Source organism: Stomoxys calcitrans, chromosome 1 (assembly GCF_963082655.1).
Source record: "Stomoxys calcitrans chromosome 1, idStoCalc2.1, whole genome shotgun sequence".
Lineage (NCBI taxonomy): Eukaryota > Metazoa > Arthropoda > Insecta > Diptera > Muscidae > Stomoxys > Stomoxys calcitrans.
The window spans coordinates 72,936,950-72,956,442 of NC_081552.1; the positions used below are offsets into that span (position 1 = coordinate 72,936,950).

General features: G+C 35.3%; 1 protein-coding gene across 1 annotated transcript in view; it reads right to left on the reverse strand.

Moving 5' to 3' along the window:
- The window catches only part of LOC106085597 (mucin-2), a 46,667-nt gene extending 27,777 nt beyond the window's left edge, over positions 1–18,890 (reverse strand). Inside the window, exon 1 of the mRNA XM_013249911.2 lies at positions 18,383–18,890. Coding sequence (XP_013105365.2) covers positions 18,383–18,557 — 175 coding nt within the window. The 5' untranslated portion in view covers positions 18,558–18,890. The remainder of the gene's footprint in view (positions 1–18,382) is intronic.
- Positions 18,891–19,493: the final 603 nt, after the last annotated feature.

The following is a 19,493-nucleotide window of genomic DNA, read 5'->3' on the forward strand; positions in this document are numbered from 1 at the left end:
GCGACACTCTGATAAGGCATATGCATCAGCTTATCTGCGCAATCGCTAGAAGAACGCATACCCGATGATTGGAACCTCATCATACTATATCCCGTACACAAGAAAGGAGACAATACGAAATCCTCCTCTCCGCCCTATCAATGCTGTTTTTGACCTGGTAAATTGACCCTGGACCAGATATTCACACTGCGCCAAATCCTGGAAAAGACCCGAGAAGAACAAATCAACACCTATCATCTCTTTGTTGACTACAAAGCCGCCTTCGATACTCCTTTACGTTCAAAGGTATTTCAAGCCATGTCTGAGTTTGGTATCCCTGCAAAATTAATAAAACTCTGCAGGATGACACTTGCTTATACGCGTTCCTCATTAAGAATAGGAAAGAATCTCTCCGCATCATTTAATACCAAACGAGGTTTCAGACAAGGAGACAGCCTCTCGTGTGATCTCTTTAATATCCTGCTGGAGAAGATTATACGAGATGTAGAAGTGAATAGATATGGCACACTTATCACAAGAGAACATATGCTACTCGCCTATGCCGACGACATCGACATCATAGGTCGGTCACCGGAAGTAGTAACTGCTGTCTTTGAAAGAATCGAAAGAGAGTCAGTGAAAATGGGTCTGGCAGTAAATGGAGATAAGACGAAATGGATGGTGTCCACTCCCAAAACTCCTTGTACAACCAAGCAGATAAAGAAAATTGAGAAAGTTGGGAACCACAACTTTGCTTGCTTGGACTATTTGAGAGAAAGATTCTTCGTAAAATATACGGACCAGTTTGCGTTGATGGAGAATATAGGCGATGTATGAACCACGACCTATATGAGCTGTATGACGACGATAGCATAGTTACACGCATCAAAATACAACGGCTGCGTTGGCTAGGCCATGTTGTCAGAATGGATGAAGAAGATCCAGCAAAGAATTCTATTTCTCTATTCTATTCTCTAATGAAAAAACAATATTTTCATTAAATTCTTTCTAAAGAAAAAATTTTTATAAAAAAAAATCAATAAAAATTTTTCTAAAGACTAAATTTTAATGAATTTTTTAAGGATAAAGATTCAGCGGAAAACTCTCTGAAGACAACTTAACCTTAAAAGCAAAAATTTCAATAAAATTGTGCATGGTGCGACACTACCAAACAGCAAATTTCAATAAATATTTTTACAGACAAAATTTTAACCCATTACGTCGGGCGTAATGTCCGATTTTGATGAAATTCATAATTGATCATAATTTAGAGAATTTATATTGACGCAGCAATTGTTTTAAATAAAGGGTGATTTTTTTGAGATTAGGATTTTCATGCATTAGTATTTGACAGATCACGTGGGATTTCAGACATGGTGTCAAAGAGAAAGATGCTCAGTATGCTTTGACATTTCATCATGAATAGACTTACTAACGAGCAACGCTTGCAAATCATTGAATTTTATTACCAAAATCAGTGTTCGGTTCGAAATGTGTTCAAATTTTGACAAATTTTGTTCAGCGATGAGGCTCATTTCTGGTTGAATGGCTACGTAAATAAGCAAAATTGCCGCATTTGGAGTGAAGAGCAACCAGAAGCCGTTCAAGAACTGCCCATGCATCCCGAAAAATGCACTGTTTGGTGTGGTTTGTACGCTGGTGGAATCATTGGACCGTATTTTTTCAAAGATGCTGTTGGACGCAACGTTACGGTGAATGAACACATTTCGAACCGAACACTGATGTTGGTAATAAAATTCAATGATTTGCAAGCGTTGCTCGTTAGTAAGTCTATTCATGATGAAATGTCAAAGCATACTGAGCATCTTTCTCTTTGACACCATGTCTGAAATCCCACGTGATCTGTCAAATACTAATGCATGAAAATCCTAACCTCAAAAAAATCACCCTTTATATAGATTTTTAAAACATTAAACAAATTACAACAAATAATCATTTTCTTAATATTTTATGACCATTTAGCGAAGAAAGCTGGATTTAATGATATGGGCATAAAACAGCACTTGTTGTCAAAAGATGTAGAATTATTGCCATAAATTTATTTTTGTAATATCGAAACCATCAAATGCAACAAGACACTAAAACGGATTCCAGAAATCTCACTGGTAAGAATTTTGAGAATTTTTTTTGTTTTTTTTGCTCCCATATAAACCGATCTCCCGATTTGACTTCTTGAGCCCCTACAAGCCGCATTTTTTGTCCGGATTGGCTGAAATTGAGCACGTAGTGTTTTGTTACGATTTTCAACAACTATGCCAAGTACGGTCATAATCGGTCTATAATCTGATTGTGATGGCTTAAAGGGTCGTGCGTTGGTATGTTGTATTTGAATCGTATTTAATAGCGAAAACGCATATATGATACAATTATCACATTAACCAAGCTCGACTCTGCTTATTAGCTGTACTTTTTCCAATGCATTTATTTTTGTGTAATGGCAAACATTCTGTTGCATCTCCGATCATTGAGCTCGTCTCGAAAAAGAAACAAACAAAAATTGTAAAATTTAATGAAAATTCGGAAGAGCCCGGGCAGGTTTCGAACCTGGGCACACGGAGCAACAGCGTGAGCTATTGACGTTGTCTTAGCGTTCGAAACCATCAATACAACTTCCAACAGATGATCAAAATCATGTGGGGTACGGAAGAAGTGTAAATTACCACAGACAGAATGTCTGCCATTATAGTCGGCACCGCCCGACTAAATAATACACTACACCCACCCTCTGATTACCAATTGGGAGCTATCTATAATTCTGGAACAATTTAATGGACATCGGCGGAGATGGGTTATTGTATCCGTATCAAATTTCGAGCAAATATGTTAATAAGGCTACGTATTTATGTACACAGAAAAAAATATCACGAACAGTAAAAAGGCGTTTAGTTGGGCCGGGCCGAACTTTGAATTCCCACCACCTCGGGTATATATGTAAACCACATTTCGTCAAAATCCGGTGAAAAATGCATACCGTATGCCCTATAGCAGCTATATCGAAATATTTTCCGATTTGGACCAAATACTAATAAGTACAAGTCATTATTCGATTGTGTATAACAAAATATTGGTCTGAACCATATACGATACGGATGTCGAAAAGCCTAACATTAGTCACTGTGCCAAATTTCAGTGAAATCGGATCATAAATGCGCCTTTTATGGGGCCAAGACTTTAAATCGAGATGTCGGTCTATATGGCAGCTATATCCAAATCTGGACTGATCTAAACCAAATTGAAGAATAATGTTATTGAGCCTAACACAATTCACTGTCCGAAATCGGACAATAAATGCGCCTTTTATGGGCAAAAAACCTTTAATCAAGAGATCGGTCTATATGGCAGCTATACCCAAATCTGGGCCGATCTGAGCCAAATTGAATCGAAGGGCCTAACACAACTCACTGTCCCAAATTCCAGCGACATTGGACAATAAGTTCGCCTTTTATTGGCCCAAAGCCTTAAATCGAGAGATCGGTTTATATAGTAGCTATATCCAAATCTGGACCAATTTGGGCCAAATTAAAGAAGGATGTCGAAAGCCCTAAGACAACTCATTGTCTCAAATTTCGGCGACATCCGACATAAATGCGCCTTTTATGGGCCTAAAGCCTTTAATCTAGAGATCGGTCTATATGACAGCTATATACAAATCTGGACCGTCGAGGGGCTTAACTTAATTCACTGTTCCAAATTTCGGCGACATCGGACAATAAATGCGCCTTTTGTAGGCCCAAAACCTTTAATCGGGAGATCGGTCTATATGTCAGCTATATCCAAATCTGGACTGATCTGAGCCAAATTGAAGAAGGATGTCGAGTGGCCTAACACAACTCACTGTCCCAATTTCACAAAGTCGGATAATAAATGTGGATTTTAGGGACCTAAGATCCTGCATCGGCGGATCGGTCTATATGGGGGCTATATCAAGATATAGTCCGATATAGCCCATCTTCGAACTTAACCTGCTTATGGACAAAAAAAAAAGAATCTGTGCAAAGTTTCAGCTAATTATTTCTATTTTTAAAGACTGTAGCGTTATTTCAACAGACAGACGGACAGACAGGGCTAGATCTTCTTAGATTTTTACGCTGATCAAGAATATATATACTTTACTAGCTCGACCGGGCCCGCTCCGCTGCGCTTTATTTTACTATTTATTTTATTTATTATTTATTTATTTTCGACAATTAAAAATATTTTAGTGAAATACCATGCAACGAAAATAGTATATCGCTTGACAAACAGTTTAACAATATAAGTGCCTTTATCTGAATCCCATATGATCTTTATTGGTCTACGAATTGAAGTTTGGATGTAAGGTGTATTCCATTTTAAAAATACTTTATTTCAGCTCTACCTCCCAAATTCCTTTCTTTTAAGCCCCACATTGACATGGTCGGTAAATATGCCCGATTTAGGGGCCTTGAAGATATATCAGCAACGAGCTCTATTCTCATATATTTGAACCCCATATTGCCATTGGCCTCAAAATTGGATATCAAATTAGTTTTCTAATCTCTAATACCCTTCACTTAAACCCCGTATTGAAAAAGCCAGCAAATAAATTTATGGGGTATGGGCCCTAAAAACTATGAATATCGAGCTCCACTATATTGAAGACCCAAATTGTCTTGGTAAGCACATACTTGGGGGTTCTTATGGTGGTGGGACATCCCCTAGACAGTTGGTCTCGAATGTTGATGTCAGATTCATGGTCTTCTCACAAATACCTTTCATTTGAGCTCTATTTTTCCATAGTTGGCAAACATGTCCGGTTCGGGGGACTGGGCGGCCACTCAGTGACTTGGCTTTGAAAATATATATCAGATTCATGTTCTACTCTAAAATACCTCTTATTTGAGCCTCATATAGTAATGGTCAGCAAATACCTCCTATTTCGGTGGTTTTATGGGGGTGGGGTGGCCCCTTAGACACTTTTTCCGAACATTGATATCAGATTCGCGCCTTTCTTCAAAAACCTTTCATTTCGGCCTCATATTGCTATGGCAGTTAATTTGCTTTCTTTGGGGGATGTTCTCGGGGATGGGCGGCCCCCCAAACACTTGGCCCCACATCTGGATATCAGATTCGTATTCTACACTCAAATAGCTTTTATATAAGTCCCATATTGGCATGGTCAGTAAATAAGTCCTGTTTGGGAGTTGTTTTGGGAAAAGAATGGATCTCCAGAAACTCTGTCCCAAATTTGGATATCAGATTCGTATTTTACTCGAAAATACCTTTCATTTGAGCCCCATATTGCCATGGTCAGTAAATAAGACCTGTTTGGGGGTTGTTTTGGGAAAGGGGTGGAGCTGCAGAAACTCTGTCCCAAATTTGGATATCAGATTCGTATTTTACTCGAAAATACCTTTCATTTGAGTCCCATATTGCCATGGTCGGTAAATATGTCCGATTTAGGGGTGTTCTGGGGGTTGGGGTGGTTGGTCTATAATTTAATCATGAATCGAACAACGTTTGCAAATTATTGAATTTTATTATCAAAATGCGTGCATGGTTAAGAAAGTTTATCGCGTCCTTTTTCCATTGAGCGACGAAGCTCATTTTTGACTCAATGGGTACGTAAATAAGCAAAATTGTCGATTTTGGAGTGAAGATCTGCCTGAAGCATTGCAAGAGCTACCAATGCATCCAGAAAAAGATATAGTTTGGTGCGGTTTATGAGCTGGTGGCTTTATTGGACCGTACTTCTTCAAAGATGATGCGAATCGTAACGTAACTGCGGATGGTGAGCGCTACCATGAGATGATATCCAACTGCTTTTTTGCCCAAAATGCAAGAGCTTGACTTGCACGACATGTGGTTTTAACAAGACGGTGCCACATGCCACACAGAGCGCATTACAATGGACTTATTGAGAGGCGAGTTCGGTGAACATTTTATGTCAAGTTCGGGACCGGTCAATTGGACGCTTAGATCGTGCGATTTAACGCCTTTAGACTATTTTTTGTGGGGCTATGTTAAAGCTCATGCCTATATAGACAACCCCGCTTCAATTGACGCATTGGAAGACAATTTATTCGTGAGATACCGCCCGAAATGATCGAAATAATCTTCAAACATTAAATTATATGGGCCGTACTATCGATTCAAATAAAGATTTCATGCATTTGTCTGAATTGTATGTGTTTTGTTTTTGAAAAACTTTGCTATAGCTCTTACAAAATCATCCTTTATATCAATTTAATTTCACGTTATGCTAATTTTCTCTTATGAAATGGAAATCTACGGAAATCATATCCTATTATGAAATAAATTGCATTTAGTTCATGTAATTGAAATAGGTATATAAATTTCCTACATTTTTCCCCTAATACCAGTTAAAAAATTGTTAACTTAAGTTTAGTTACATATATTACCGACAAGAAAAATAACATCCTAAATCGTAATGTGTGGCATACTAAAAAAAATTTGTATGAAAAAAACTTATGTAGGAAATGTTTACTGAAACATCGATTTTGAGGACTTGGTCCTTTAAAATTCATAACGTTGCAGAACCGAGTAAAAAACTATTTGCTACAACAATTTTTAGTTAGTTTAGAATAAAAAAAGGTATTTATTTCCCTTAAACTAGCGGAAAGAAAACATACGGCAGCATGGAGAAAGTGAATTAAAAAATAATCAAGTCCGTTAAAGATCTCGAGAAAAATTTTAAGGGAAAATCAAATTTCGTTGTGGAAGTCTGCTCCGATTTTTAACAGATGAGTTAAGTAAAATGATGCTTATCTATTGCATTAATTTACATTATCTTTTTGTTTTTTTTAAGCGTTTTCAATGCTAAAATATCGACCTTTTTTCTAGATTCAACCTTTAATTCCCCAACTACAAAAATACAACCAATGGTGTTGTAGGTAAGTGCTACATCATTTATTTATATATATTTATTAATTTATTTATTTGTATATTTACTTATTTATTTATATACAGCGGTCAAAAAAAGTATTCATCATTAGCAAAATTGATAATAAATTCACTTATTTTGGGTAATTGAAGAAAATTTAAAGTAAACAAATAATGCAGTTTTATGCAATAGTTTATTTTTCGTAATATGTTTTAAAATAAATTCAAAAAATAAATTTAATTAGCGCAAAAAATGCAATTTTATATAATAACACCAAAAACAGAACAAAAAAAGTATTCATCATTGATGTGCTATCATCAAAGTCAAATTCAAATATTATTTGGGAATCCCCCTTTTCTGTTTTATTTAGTAAAGGAGGCTTTGCCCTTGACAGCAAATATTTAATTTCATTGAAAATATAGTTTTTGTCAAAATGGGTCGTAAGCAAAACGAGGTTTCTGATGAGGTAAAAGTTTTGATAATAAAACACCACAGGAATGGTTTAACTCAAAAAACTATCAGTGAAATATTAAATAGACCACGATCTACTATACAATCCATCATCAGAAAGTGGACAGAAACGAAAACTGTTGACAATAAACCAAGATCTGGTCGACCAAAAGCACTTTCAGTTGGAGATGTGCGTTGGCTAGTGCGGCAAGTTCAGAAAACTCCGAAGACAAATGCGACCATTCTTCGTAAAAACACTATGGAATATTTAGGGAAGGAAGTTACTACACAAACAATTCGAAATACACTCAAAAGGCATAGTTACAGAGGAAGAACTGCACGTAAGAAGCCCTTTATAAATAAAATAAACCGAGTGAAAAGGATAAACTTCGCAAAAATGTATGTAAAACAGCCCGAATCATTTTGGAAAACAGTCATTTTTGCAGACGAGAGCAAGTTTAATCTTTTTGGGTGCGATGGAAAGGTCATAGTGTACAGAAAACCAAATACAGAGCTTGAAGAACGAAACACAGTTGCTACTGTAAAACATGGTGGAGGTGGTTTAATGGTTTGGGGGTGTATGGCGGCTTCAGGAGCGGGAAATCTTGAAATTATTAATGGAGTAATGGATCATAAGTATTACATTGACATTTTAAAGAGGAATTTAAAAGATAGTGCTGTAAAACTTGGGCTTGGTAATAACTTTCAATATTATCAAGACAATGACCCCAAACATTCAGCTTTAAATACCAAGATGTGGATGCTGTATAACTGCCCCAAAGTCATTAAAACTCCTCCTCAAAGTCCCGACTTGAACCCAATTGAACATCTTTGGGAACATCTCGAACGCAAATTGAGAACGCGCAATTTTTCGAGCCAGAGTCAAATGCAACAGGTGATAATGGAGGAATGGACTAATATAGACCAAAATATAACCGCTAAATTAGTCCAATCGATGTCAAACCGTTTAAAAGAAGTTATAAGACGCGGTGGTCGAATAACAAAGTATTAATTTTTTTAAATTATGTTATTTATTTTTTTGTTTTTTTGCAATGATGAATACTTTTTTTGTTTAATTTTTTGTGTTCAGCTGTAAAATGGCCCTTTTTGTTCCAATAAATACTATTTTTTTCTTTAAAAACAATGAAATTGTGTACATATATATCACACAAGCACTACTGCATCATTAGTTTAATATGTTTTTATTCCAATTGTCTTTTGTAGACTTATTAAAAAAAAAAACATTGAATGATGAATACTTTTTTTGACCGCTGTATATACTTATTTATGTTTTTAATTATTTATTTACTTTTTTCCTTATTTATGTGTTTATTTATTTTTTAATCTCTATTTTTTTTATTTATATACTGACTAGCCCCCTCCGCTACGCCTTCTTTAACTCTATATCTTTTTAGAGTGGGGACACTTCGCCCCGAATGCGGATATCGAATTGTAGCCGCGTTCGAATCCTGGCGAGATCGTCGAACAAAGCGGCATTTATCCCCTCTTAATGTTGGTGACATTTGCGAGGTACAATGCCATGCATGGTCATTTAAAAAAATTTCCCCAAAGAGGTGTTGCACTGCGGGGCGCCGTTCGGACTCGGCTATAAAAAAGGTCCCTTATCATTAAGTTTAAACTTGAATCGGAAAGCACTCATTGATGTGTGAGTATTTGCCCCTTCTCGGTTCCTGGTGGTAATGTTCTTCCTTAGGGCAATATTCTCATTAGGGGAGGGATGGCACCTCAGATATTTCGACTCAAATATAGATAACAAATTCTTGCTGCACTTACTAAATCCCTTTAATTTGAGCCCCATATTGGCATGGCCGGTAAATATGGAACGTTTCGAGGGTGTTTTGGGGCTGTGGCGGCCACCGGCACTTTTTACTGAAAATAGATATCAAATTCGTTCTTATTCCCAGCGGAAATGAAGTTCAGTTTAGGGGGTGCTTTAGGGTGTACCCCAAAACACTTGGCTGCAAAATTGGATATCAAATTCGTCATTTGATACCCTTATTGTGCTCATCGGACCACTTTCGGATATGGGCGGCGTTTTTGCGGTAAAGGGGAGGGTCCGCCTCCGCCCGATTTCTAAAACTTATGTTTCCTTCCAGACAAATCTACTCTTACTACTCTTTTTGTACAGACATCGCATTCACCTCAACGGTTTGTGTTTTTATCAAGCAAACAAAATACGAATTTCTACAAAGATATAATGAAATTCCTTATCTTTAAAATTTTAAAACTGAAATTTTAATGGATGTTATTAGCTTTTAAGTAAGTATTCCTTAAAATGGTTAACATGTACTCTTTAATGCAAGTATAATATATATTCTAATTTTTTCTATACTTACTACAGACTTTGGAAACTATTTACACATCTAAGGATAAGCGAATTACTATATTAAAATACATTATGTATTAATTAAAGGGTTATAGTTCGACTTCGGTTGACGAAGTTTGTTTTAAAGAGAGTGAAATAATTTATTCAATTTTGGTTAAAAAATATATTGAATTTCGACACCGAAATTGAACTTACCTAAAGTATACATATTCCAACATTTTGTAAATTGTAACTAGATTTAAGTTAATTTGTATATAACTAAATTAATGATTTGAATAAAATGGGGAAAAAATGTTTGGCGCCAAATCATGCCCAAATTTACCAAGTTATTTAAATTATGCAAACTAAATATGTTTCTGAAATTAGTATTCTAATAAGAAATTGATCGGAAACATACTAGTTAATTGAAAGGGGTTGGTTTCTGGTCAATGGGGCTCAGGTTAAGCCGTGAACTGTTTAGTCTGCTGACGTCAATCCCATAGAACATTTATGGGGAGACATTGAAATGATGTTACAGAGAACCGACTGTCAAATACAGAAGAGCTATGAAACGCAGTGCATTATGCCTGGCACAAAAATCGTTTTTAACTATCACAGTATCACCCTGTAAACAGATGCCAGGATCTTATTGAGACTCCATGTATCATAGATGGGCCCAAGTCATCAAAACAGAGATTAATACACTAGCCACAGGAATGATTTAAATTTTTGATTAATCAATTTTCAACTTTTGCGCCATTGCCTTTAAAAGTATTGGATTATGTATCACTACTCCTATTATATTGAATAGCGAATTTCGGAGAAAAATATTTATTCAATGAAATATTACAAATTATTGTAGCTTTAATTAAATAATTTATTGTTGAATAATTAAGGGAATTGATTAGTAAATAATCCTACGTAAAATAGTTTTAATAAACAAAACTAATTCTTAAAGTGCATTATTATAATACATACTCTAACACTACTTTTATTTTGAACACAACTGTATATGAGAACATTAAAAATTAAAAAACAAAAGCAAATTTTTTTAATTTTGTTTTATGAAATTATTATTTTAAATTTGTGATACATAGTTTTAAAATTTAGGAAATTCTGCAGAAAGCGGCCTGTGGGCGTTTTTAAATTCAATCATTTGTTTTAAAATTATAGCGGTTCGAAAATTATTTTGTTAAAAAGTTTGAATCTTGACAGTATGGCAACCCTGCATTACACGGACCTAAAATTATGCTCTTTCAAGTACTAAAACATATATAATTGTCAAAAAATATAAGCAGTTTTTTAAGTGGTGTTTTTCTAGAGAACATCTCATATATAAAATATATGCTTGTATATAAGTTGTGTCATTTGCCTTCACTTGTGCAATGATTTCGGTTCTCTTTAGTGGTGGTGTTAGAAGTCCTACTTCATTCGATTGGGATGAGAATTTGTCCTATTTACAATATAATCGACTTATACATTGCATAGTTTGCCCATGAACATTCCACTAAGGAACAGGGGCAAACTTCTCACATATCAATGAGTGCAGTCCCATTCAAGTTTAGGCTCAATGATAAGGGGCCTCCTTTTTATAGCCGAGTCTGAATGGCGTGCCGCAGTGCTACACCTCTTTGGAGAGAAATTTACATGGCATAGTACCTCACAAATGTTGCCAGCATTAGGAGGGGAAAAACCACCGCTGAAAAAATTTTTCTAATGGTTTTGCCAGGGTTCGAACCCATGCGTTCAGCGTCATAGGCGGACTTGCTAACCTCTGCGCTACAATCGACTTATATACATCTATAAAATGATGTGAGTGAAGACAAATCCGAATTTTATTGGTTAAGACACAAACCACTAACTTATAAGCCCTCTGTTACTGGCAATAGCAGATCACTGCCAAAAATTTTTACACACAATCAACTAGCTAAATACGAAACAATTAAAAAGGCATTAGTTTCGGCCGGGCCGAACTTTGGATACATCCGAAATACGTTAACCACCTTTCGTCATAATACGGTGAAAAATACATCATTTTTGAACACATTGCAGCTTTGTCTAAATGTAGTCCGATCTCCACCATATGCAGTAAGGCTATGTAAGGGTCTATCACAAATTATTGCACCATATTCATCGGTTAACAAATTCACCTTTAATGGGCCTAAGAACAGCTATATTCAAATATGGACCGGTCTGAACCATATTGAACACGAATACCGAAGAGCCTAAAGATACGTTCAGATCAGTCAAATATTTGATCTAACTTGTTTCATCACGTTTACCTTAAATATGTCAAATTCGTACATTCTTGAATTTTATTAATATAAGACACATTGATTTGTCCAAAAACAAATCAAACAGCATTAACCATTAAATCTTTTTATTTGCCCTACATTCGATTGCATGTAAAATTTTTGTTTCCTTGTTCGATGTCACAACAAAATTGTATTGGGTTGCCCAAAAAGTAATTGTCGATAATATAGTAGTAATATAGTCGGCGTTGACAAATTTTTTCAACGGCTTGTGACTCTGTAATTGCATTCTTTCTTCTGTCAGTTATCAGCTGTTACATTTAGCTTGCTTTAGAAAAAAGTTCGCGAAATTTTATTTACATTTGTTTGTTTGACGTCAATTTTAATATGGGTACCACATGTATTGAAAGAAATTCATTTAACAAACCGAATCAACGCTTGTGATATGCACCTTAAACGCAATGAATTCGATACGTTTTTAAAACGAATCATAACTGGAGATGAAAAATGGATTGTTTACAACAACGTTAGTCGAAAACGATCATGGTCCAAGCATGGTGAACCAGCTCAAACCACTTCAAAGGCTGATATCCACCAAAAGAAGGTTATGCTGTCTGTTTGGTGGGATTGGAAGACGGTGGTTTATTTTGAGCTGCTTCCAAGGAACCAAACGATTAATTCGGATGTTTACTGTCAACAATTGGACAAATTAAATACAGCCATCAAGGAGAAGCGACCAGAATTGGTCAATCGTAAAGGTGTCATATTCCACCAGGACAACGCTAGACCGCACACATCTTTGGTCACTCGCCAAAAACTGAGTGAGCTTGGCTGGGAACTTTTGATGCATCCACCATATAGCCCTGACCTTGCACCATCAGACTACCATTTATTTCGATCTTTGCAGAACTCCTTAAATGGTAAAACTTTCGGCAATGATGAGGCTATAAAATCGCACTTGGTTCAGTTTTTTGCAGATAAAGGCCAGAAGTTCTATGAGCGAGGAATACTAAATTTGCCAGGAAGATGGCAAAAGGTTATCGAACAAAATGGCAATTATATATTTGATTAATGTTCAATCTAAGTTTTATTAAAAATGCATTTACTTTCTTTTAAAAAATCCGCAATTACTTTTTAGGCAACCCAATAAGATCAAACAAGGAAACACAAATTTTACATGTAATCAAATGTAGGGCAAATAAAAATGCTTTTTTTGATCTAAAGGTTAACACTATTTGATTTGTTTTTGGACAGACAAAATGTGCCAAATATGTCAAGAATTTACGTATTTGACATATTTTGGGCAAAAGTGATAAACCAAGTTGGGTCAAATATTGAACTAATTTGAACGTAGTCTAACACAGTCCACAGTTATTGTCCCAATAAAATCGGGAGATCGGTATATATGGCTGCTATATCCAAATATAATCCGATCTTGACCATACTCGTTACGAATGTCGAAGGGTCTAACAGAACTCTTTATGCCAAATTTCAGAGAAATTGGCAAATAAATTCGCCTTTTATGAGCCTAAAGCCCTAAATCAGGAGATCGGTGTTTATGGCAGCTATATACAAATCTGGAACAGGGATGTCGAGGAGATTAACACAACATGCTGTAAAAAATTTCTCTAAAATCGGACAATAAGGGAACCTATTATGAGCCTAAGACTATAAATCGAGAGATCGGTCGAGGAGCCTTACATAACTTACTGTCCCAAATTTAAGCGTAATCGGACAATAAATGCGCCTTTCGTAGACCCAAGACCTTAAATCGAGAGATCGGTCTATATGGCAGTTATATCCAAATCTGAACCGGTCCGAACCGTATTGAACAGGGATGTCGAGAGGTCTAACACTACCCACTATACCAGATTTCAGCGAGATCGGATAATAAATGTCGCTTTAATGGGCCTAAGACCTTAAATCAGTAGATCGGTTTATATTGGGGCTATATCAAGATATAGTCCGATATAGGCCATCTTCGTACATAACCTGCCTATGGATAAAAAAGAATCTATGCAAAGTTTAGACTCAATATCTCTATTTTTAAAGACTGTAGCGTGATTTCAACATACAGACGGACATGGCTAGGTCGTCTTAGATTTCTAAGACGATCACGAATATATATACTTTATAGGGTCGGATATGGATATTTCGATGTGTTGCAAACGGAATGACAAAATGAATACATATATCCTTCGGCGGTGGGAATGAAAAATTGTTTATTCATAAAAATTTAATTTCAAACGCAACAATAAAGCCCTAAAAATATCTAGAAAATAAAAGGTGAATAAATAATAAAATTGTTTTCCCTCAATGTCAATAATAAGCTCTAACAAGATAAAGAATATTTTAAAAATGGTTAGACCACTGTCGTTTGAGACCGGTTTAAAATTACCAACTTTTCCATTTTCGCACAGTTGTTCCCGCAAAATTCACAAAATTATCCCAAAAATTCGGTATTTAGACAATTATTTGGAATATATGCCTATATGGATTAGAAACTAGACTTTATAAGCTGTCGTTTGAGACCTGTTTCGAATTACCAACTTTTTCCGTTTTTCCACAGTGGTTCACGCAAAATTGACTATCTAAATGCATTAGAAACTAGATTTCTTAAGTCGTTCAAGGCCGATAACAAATTACCAACTTTTTCCATTTTGGCACAGTGGGTCACGCAAAATTGTCTTTCTAGTCTTTTGACTGGTTTTCAAGTTTAACCCAAAAATTCGATAGTTAGACGATTATTTGGAATATATGCCTGTATGGATTAGAAACTACATTTCTTAAGTCATTTGAGGCTGATTTCAAATTACCAACTTATTCCGTTTTTGCACAGTCGGTCACACAAAATTGCCTTTCTAGTCTTTTGACGGATTTTTTCAAGTTTTTTCCAAAATTTCGATAATTAGACGATTATTTGGTATATATGCCTATATGGATTAGAAACTAGACTTCATAAGTGGTTCACGCAAAGTTGCCTTTCTTGTCTTTTGCCCGATTTTTTCAAGTGTTACCCTAAAATTCGATAGTTAGACGATTATTTGGAATATATGCCTATATGGATTAGAAACTAGACTTGATAGGCTGTCGTTAAAGACTGGTTTTAAATAACGATAACAAATTACCAACTTTTTCCATTTTTGCACAGTGGCCTAACCATTTTTAACATATTCTTTATCTTTTGTTTGTTTCTGTTTTGAGGCGATCTTAATGATCGGAGATTTTCTTTGCAAATGGAAAAGGAAAGCCAGAAATCGCAACACACACCAACCACTATGGGACGCGTTTCGTCTTTGGTTAGAAGGCTTTTCAACCATATTAGGTGTGATGGCTTCAAGAGCCGTGCGTATTTATTGCGAAAAAGCCTCTATGATACAGATACCAAGTCAGTTAAGTTAGTGGTTTGTAGATTCGGAAATTAACTTCACTCACATTATAAAAAGTTTGTGTGTATAAAAGCATATTGATTTAATCAAAAACTAGTAAGGAAAGGCAAAAATCGGGCGGTGCCGACTGCATAATACTCTCCACCTACCCTATAAATACAATGTGGGAGATATATCCAATTCTGAACCATTTTTTTCCAATATGAATAGGCTTCGTCTCTAGGCCGAAAAAAAATTTTGAGATAATCGGATGAAAACTGCGACCTGTACTTTGTACACAAATTAAGATAAACAGACAGTCGGACAGACAGACAGACATAGCTAAATCGAATCAGAAAGTGATTCTGAATCGATCTGTATACTTAACAATAGATCTATCTCTCTTATAACACCCAGAAGTTACAAACAAATGCAATTAGTTATAATACCCTTTACCATAGTTGTGATGTAGGGTTTGAATATTCTGACGGTCAAAAAGTTCTTTTGCCAGAAGTTTTAAGGGTATTCAATGAACACAATCGAAATTTGGCTTCCACATTTGAGACAATGTGAAGTGGCGGTACCTGCAAATCTACTGCAGAATCGTTCTTAAACCCCGGTAGACACGTTTGGCGGTGTACAGGAGACTAATTCGATACGTGACTTTATCATAGCTATGTACATGTGTCACATGTACACAAACATTTACAAAACAATATCCTGTTTTGCTATATAAGTCAAAAGATTCATCAATTAATTGACAACCCCTTTAGGACTTGCTCGATTAATCGTTGAAACTCAACTTTCAAATAATGAATAATCGGATTAATCGATTAATGAAATAAATCTACACATGTAGTGTTGACCGCCACACTAGTTTTTCGCCCCACCGAAGTTCCACAACCCTTAAGAAATAGACAATTATTTTTCTTACGTGAAGGAATTGGTACTAATTTATGTGTACCATTAATTTGTATGTATTCTACAGCACATATATCGTTCAATTTTTCTCATACTTAAGAAGCTCTGCCTTTATCAGAGCTGCCATGTATTTTCATGAAAAAACGTCATAATTGAAAAGATTTAAATTTCAAAGACATACTTTCAACATTTTACGAAGAAATCTTCTCTAGGTCAAAATTCTAATGAAATTTTCTCCAAAAGACAAATGTCTTTCAAGTAAAAAAAATATCGAGATTTTCATTAAAATAAACTTTATATGAAATTTTATTTAAAATAAAAGGCTTATGAAATTTTCGTTAAACCAAAATTTTACTGAAATTGGTAGATCGTAAAAGTAAAATTTCAACGAAATTTTTTTTAAAACCAAATTTTAAGGAAATTTTGCTTTTCGCTAAATGTTTTTCGTGATTACTTTTTTTAGATAAAAGATTTTGAAGCAAAAAAAAAAACAGCTAATTTCATTCAGTAGGGTATTCCTTTTAATTAAGGAAACAATTTTAATAAAACCAATCCCGCTGACGATAGCTTAGTCAAAAATAGCTTGAAGGTCACTGGATGAAAGAATTGACACATAAAGAGATGAAGTACAGCAAAAGGCAGTTCTTAGTTTGTCATAGTATACTTTGATTCCATATGAAATCAACTGTGAGTTCTAAGGATATACATACATATACCAGAGACAACCAGGCTGGGAACTGTGAACTGGCAGACGGGATTGCGCCGACGAAGGCCCTAACCAAGCACCCGCAAGGTCCGCCCATGTGATGTTTGTCTGTGTCTGTACCGCCTGTATGTCTGGCGGTTCCTCTTCTGTAATCAAAATAAAGATATTTATTCTCATTGCCAAACCGCCCGTATCTCTCCCCTTGGATGATTAATGAAAAGTATTATGTCGTAATTGAGATTTTTGTAGTTTTTCAAAATGGTAATCCCGAAAAACATGTGTTTCCAACTTTAAAAAGCGAACATATAACGAGCCATAAAGTCAAAGGTTTAATGAACATAGACAGTATATGTACTAAGTTTTAATGACATATGCTTTTAAGATAAAATCAATCAAGGGCATTTTCTCTAAAGGCACAATTTTAATGAACTGTTCTTTAAAGACTCACACCGGTATTTACAAAACTTAATGTAGTTTTTAAATAGGTTTTTTTGACAGATTATCTTTGTAGAACTGTCGAATAAACCTATTTTACACTTTATTAAGTTTTGCGAATACCGCAGTAAACTCCCCCACAGACAAATGATAGATAAAACTTAGTCTAAGGACAAAAATGTCCTTAAATTATAATGAATTTCTAATAAAGGCAAACTTTTAGAAAAGGTTTGTTATGGAAAATATGGAAAGGAGGGAAGATGAAATTTTATCTATTATCAAATTTTAATAAAAAAGTGTAATTAAATTTGTTTTAAATAAATATACAAAATTGACGAAACTGAATATTTTTTACTAAAGAAACCCGTTAGTTTTTGAAGGTATTCAAAGATAACTTCTTCAAGCATCAATAGCCTTAAAATATTTAAAATACAACAAACAACATTTTCCCTTGTAATCAATTGAATACTACTAGATCTTATATACAAATATCGTCAGAACTACATGCTTTTAAATGTATTACTTTTTTTCCTTCCCTTTTAAGATGTACACAAATCTGACAGATTTATCTTAATTTCAACTATACCATACAAAAGTCTTAAAACGATCCAATAATCGATTACCAAATACAATTAATGGTATTCAAATGAAACACAACGCTGCACATCAACATGTGCTATGTTCCACAGCGCTGTTTAATATGACGAAAAAGTTTGACAAGCCATGGAGGCTTGCAAGGGCAACATCTGAATGACTCTCAAACTAAGCCGAACAAGCAGTCGCCACTATGGAAAGCCATCCAACAAGCAACACATTGGCAAATGAATGGAACACAAAACGCACAATGGCACACACACACACAGCGATTAAAATTCAAAGATTATTCACAACTAGCTGGTATCTAACAGAAGCCACTTCCTGGCTGATGATGGCATTTATTTCAGATTTTACTCATTATGGTCCCCTTGAAGTGTGGTGCCCAATTTTGTTGTGTTAATATGTCTGTTATGTAGCAATTGTTTTGTTTGTTTACTTGTGACTGAGGAAAATGGTAGTACTCACCGCTATCGGAGCATTTTTTGGCAACAATTTTCCAAGCCGCAGATGTAGCATTTCTCACTTGGTAGCCCTGCGACAACGGATCGTAGAGACAAGGATGCAGTTTGACGGCTTCACAAAGTCTAATACCGATTTGAGTTTGTTCATCATTGACACAGGGGATATTGCCGACTTTCATACTTGCATTAAATGTTTACAGTTTTCACTTGGCTGGTGGCTATGTTTTACTTTCGCCCCTACACACACACGCACCATAAAATTCGAAAAATTTTAAGGCAGCCTTCCACAATTTACTGTGTGGTGAAGGTAAGTCAAGCACACATTTTGAGTTTTTACCGAACACACACACACACACACACGACCATGCAAACACTCGCGTTAGTGGTTCATTGGAACACTTTAACCGTCGTTTAAATAAACAAAACAAAATAATCTTACGGATTCTCACCCAAAATGAATACAAAACGCGAAGGTTGATATACCAACAAACACACGCACTCAACTATGAAGAGAGCAGAACAACTGTGGCTAAATGAAGCTCATGAAGCAAAACAGCAGTTTTTGACAGCAGTTGACAAATGAAAACGTCAAGTGATATTACATTGTGGATGCCAGATTTTTGAAATGTCATTTGAAAGAGATTGCCATCAGATAAGTTATTATAGATGTATGAGGTCAATAGCGGAAAGATGGTGTAAACATTTTGAAAAAATAGCTACATAGCCACTTTGATTGGTGGGTTTGAGAGGTATTGGATGAAATATTATGGCACGTTTACACTTGAGACCAAATCCACTTGATTTGAGATAATCCCCAAAACCCATTTACACTACGATTCAAATGATTTGAATTTGTCAACAGGGATGTTTTGGAGAGCGTTTTCACTGTGTTCAACATGTGTCTATAATGTGGTCATCAATTAAATTGGTTAAGCGATTTTATTAAATTTAACTCCAAAATTTTATAATTTCAATAAGAAATTGTCAGATGTTGAGAAAAAGTGCTGTATAAAATACCTACAACCGGTATTCAATACAAGGCAGTATTGCATTTAAATTTCGAATGTGATTTGTTGTAAATCTCCTAAAATAAGTAGATTTGCTGTAGTAGATCG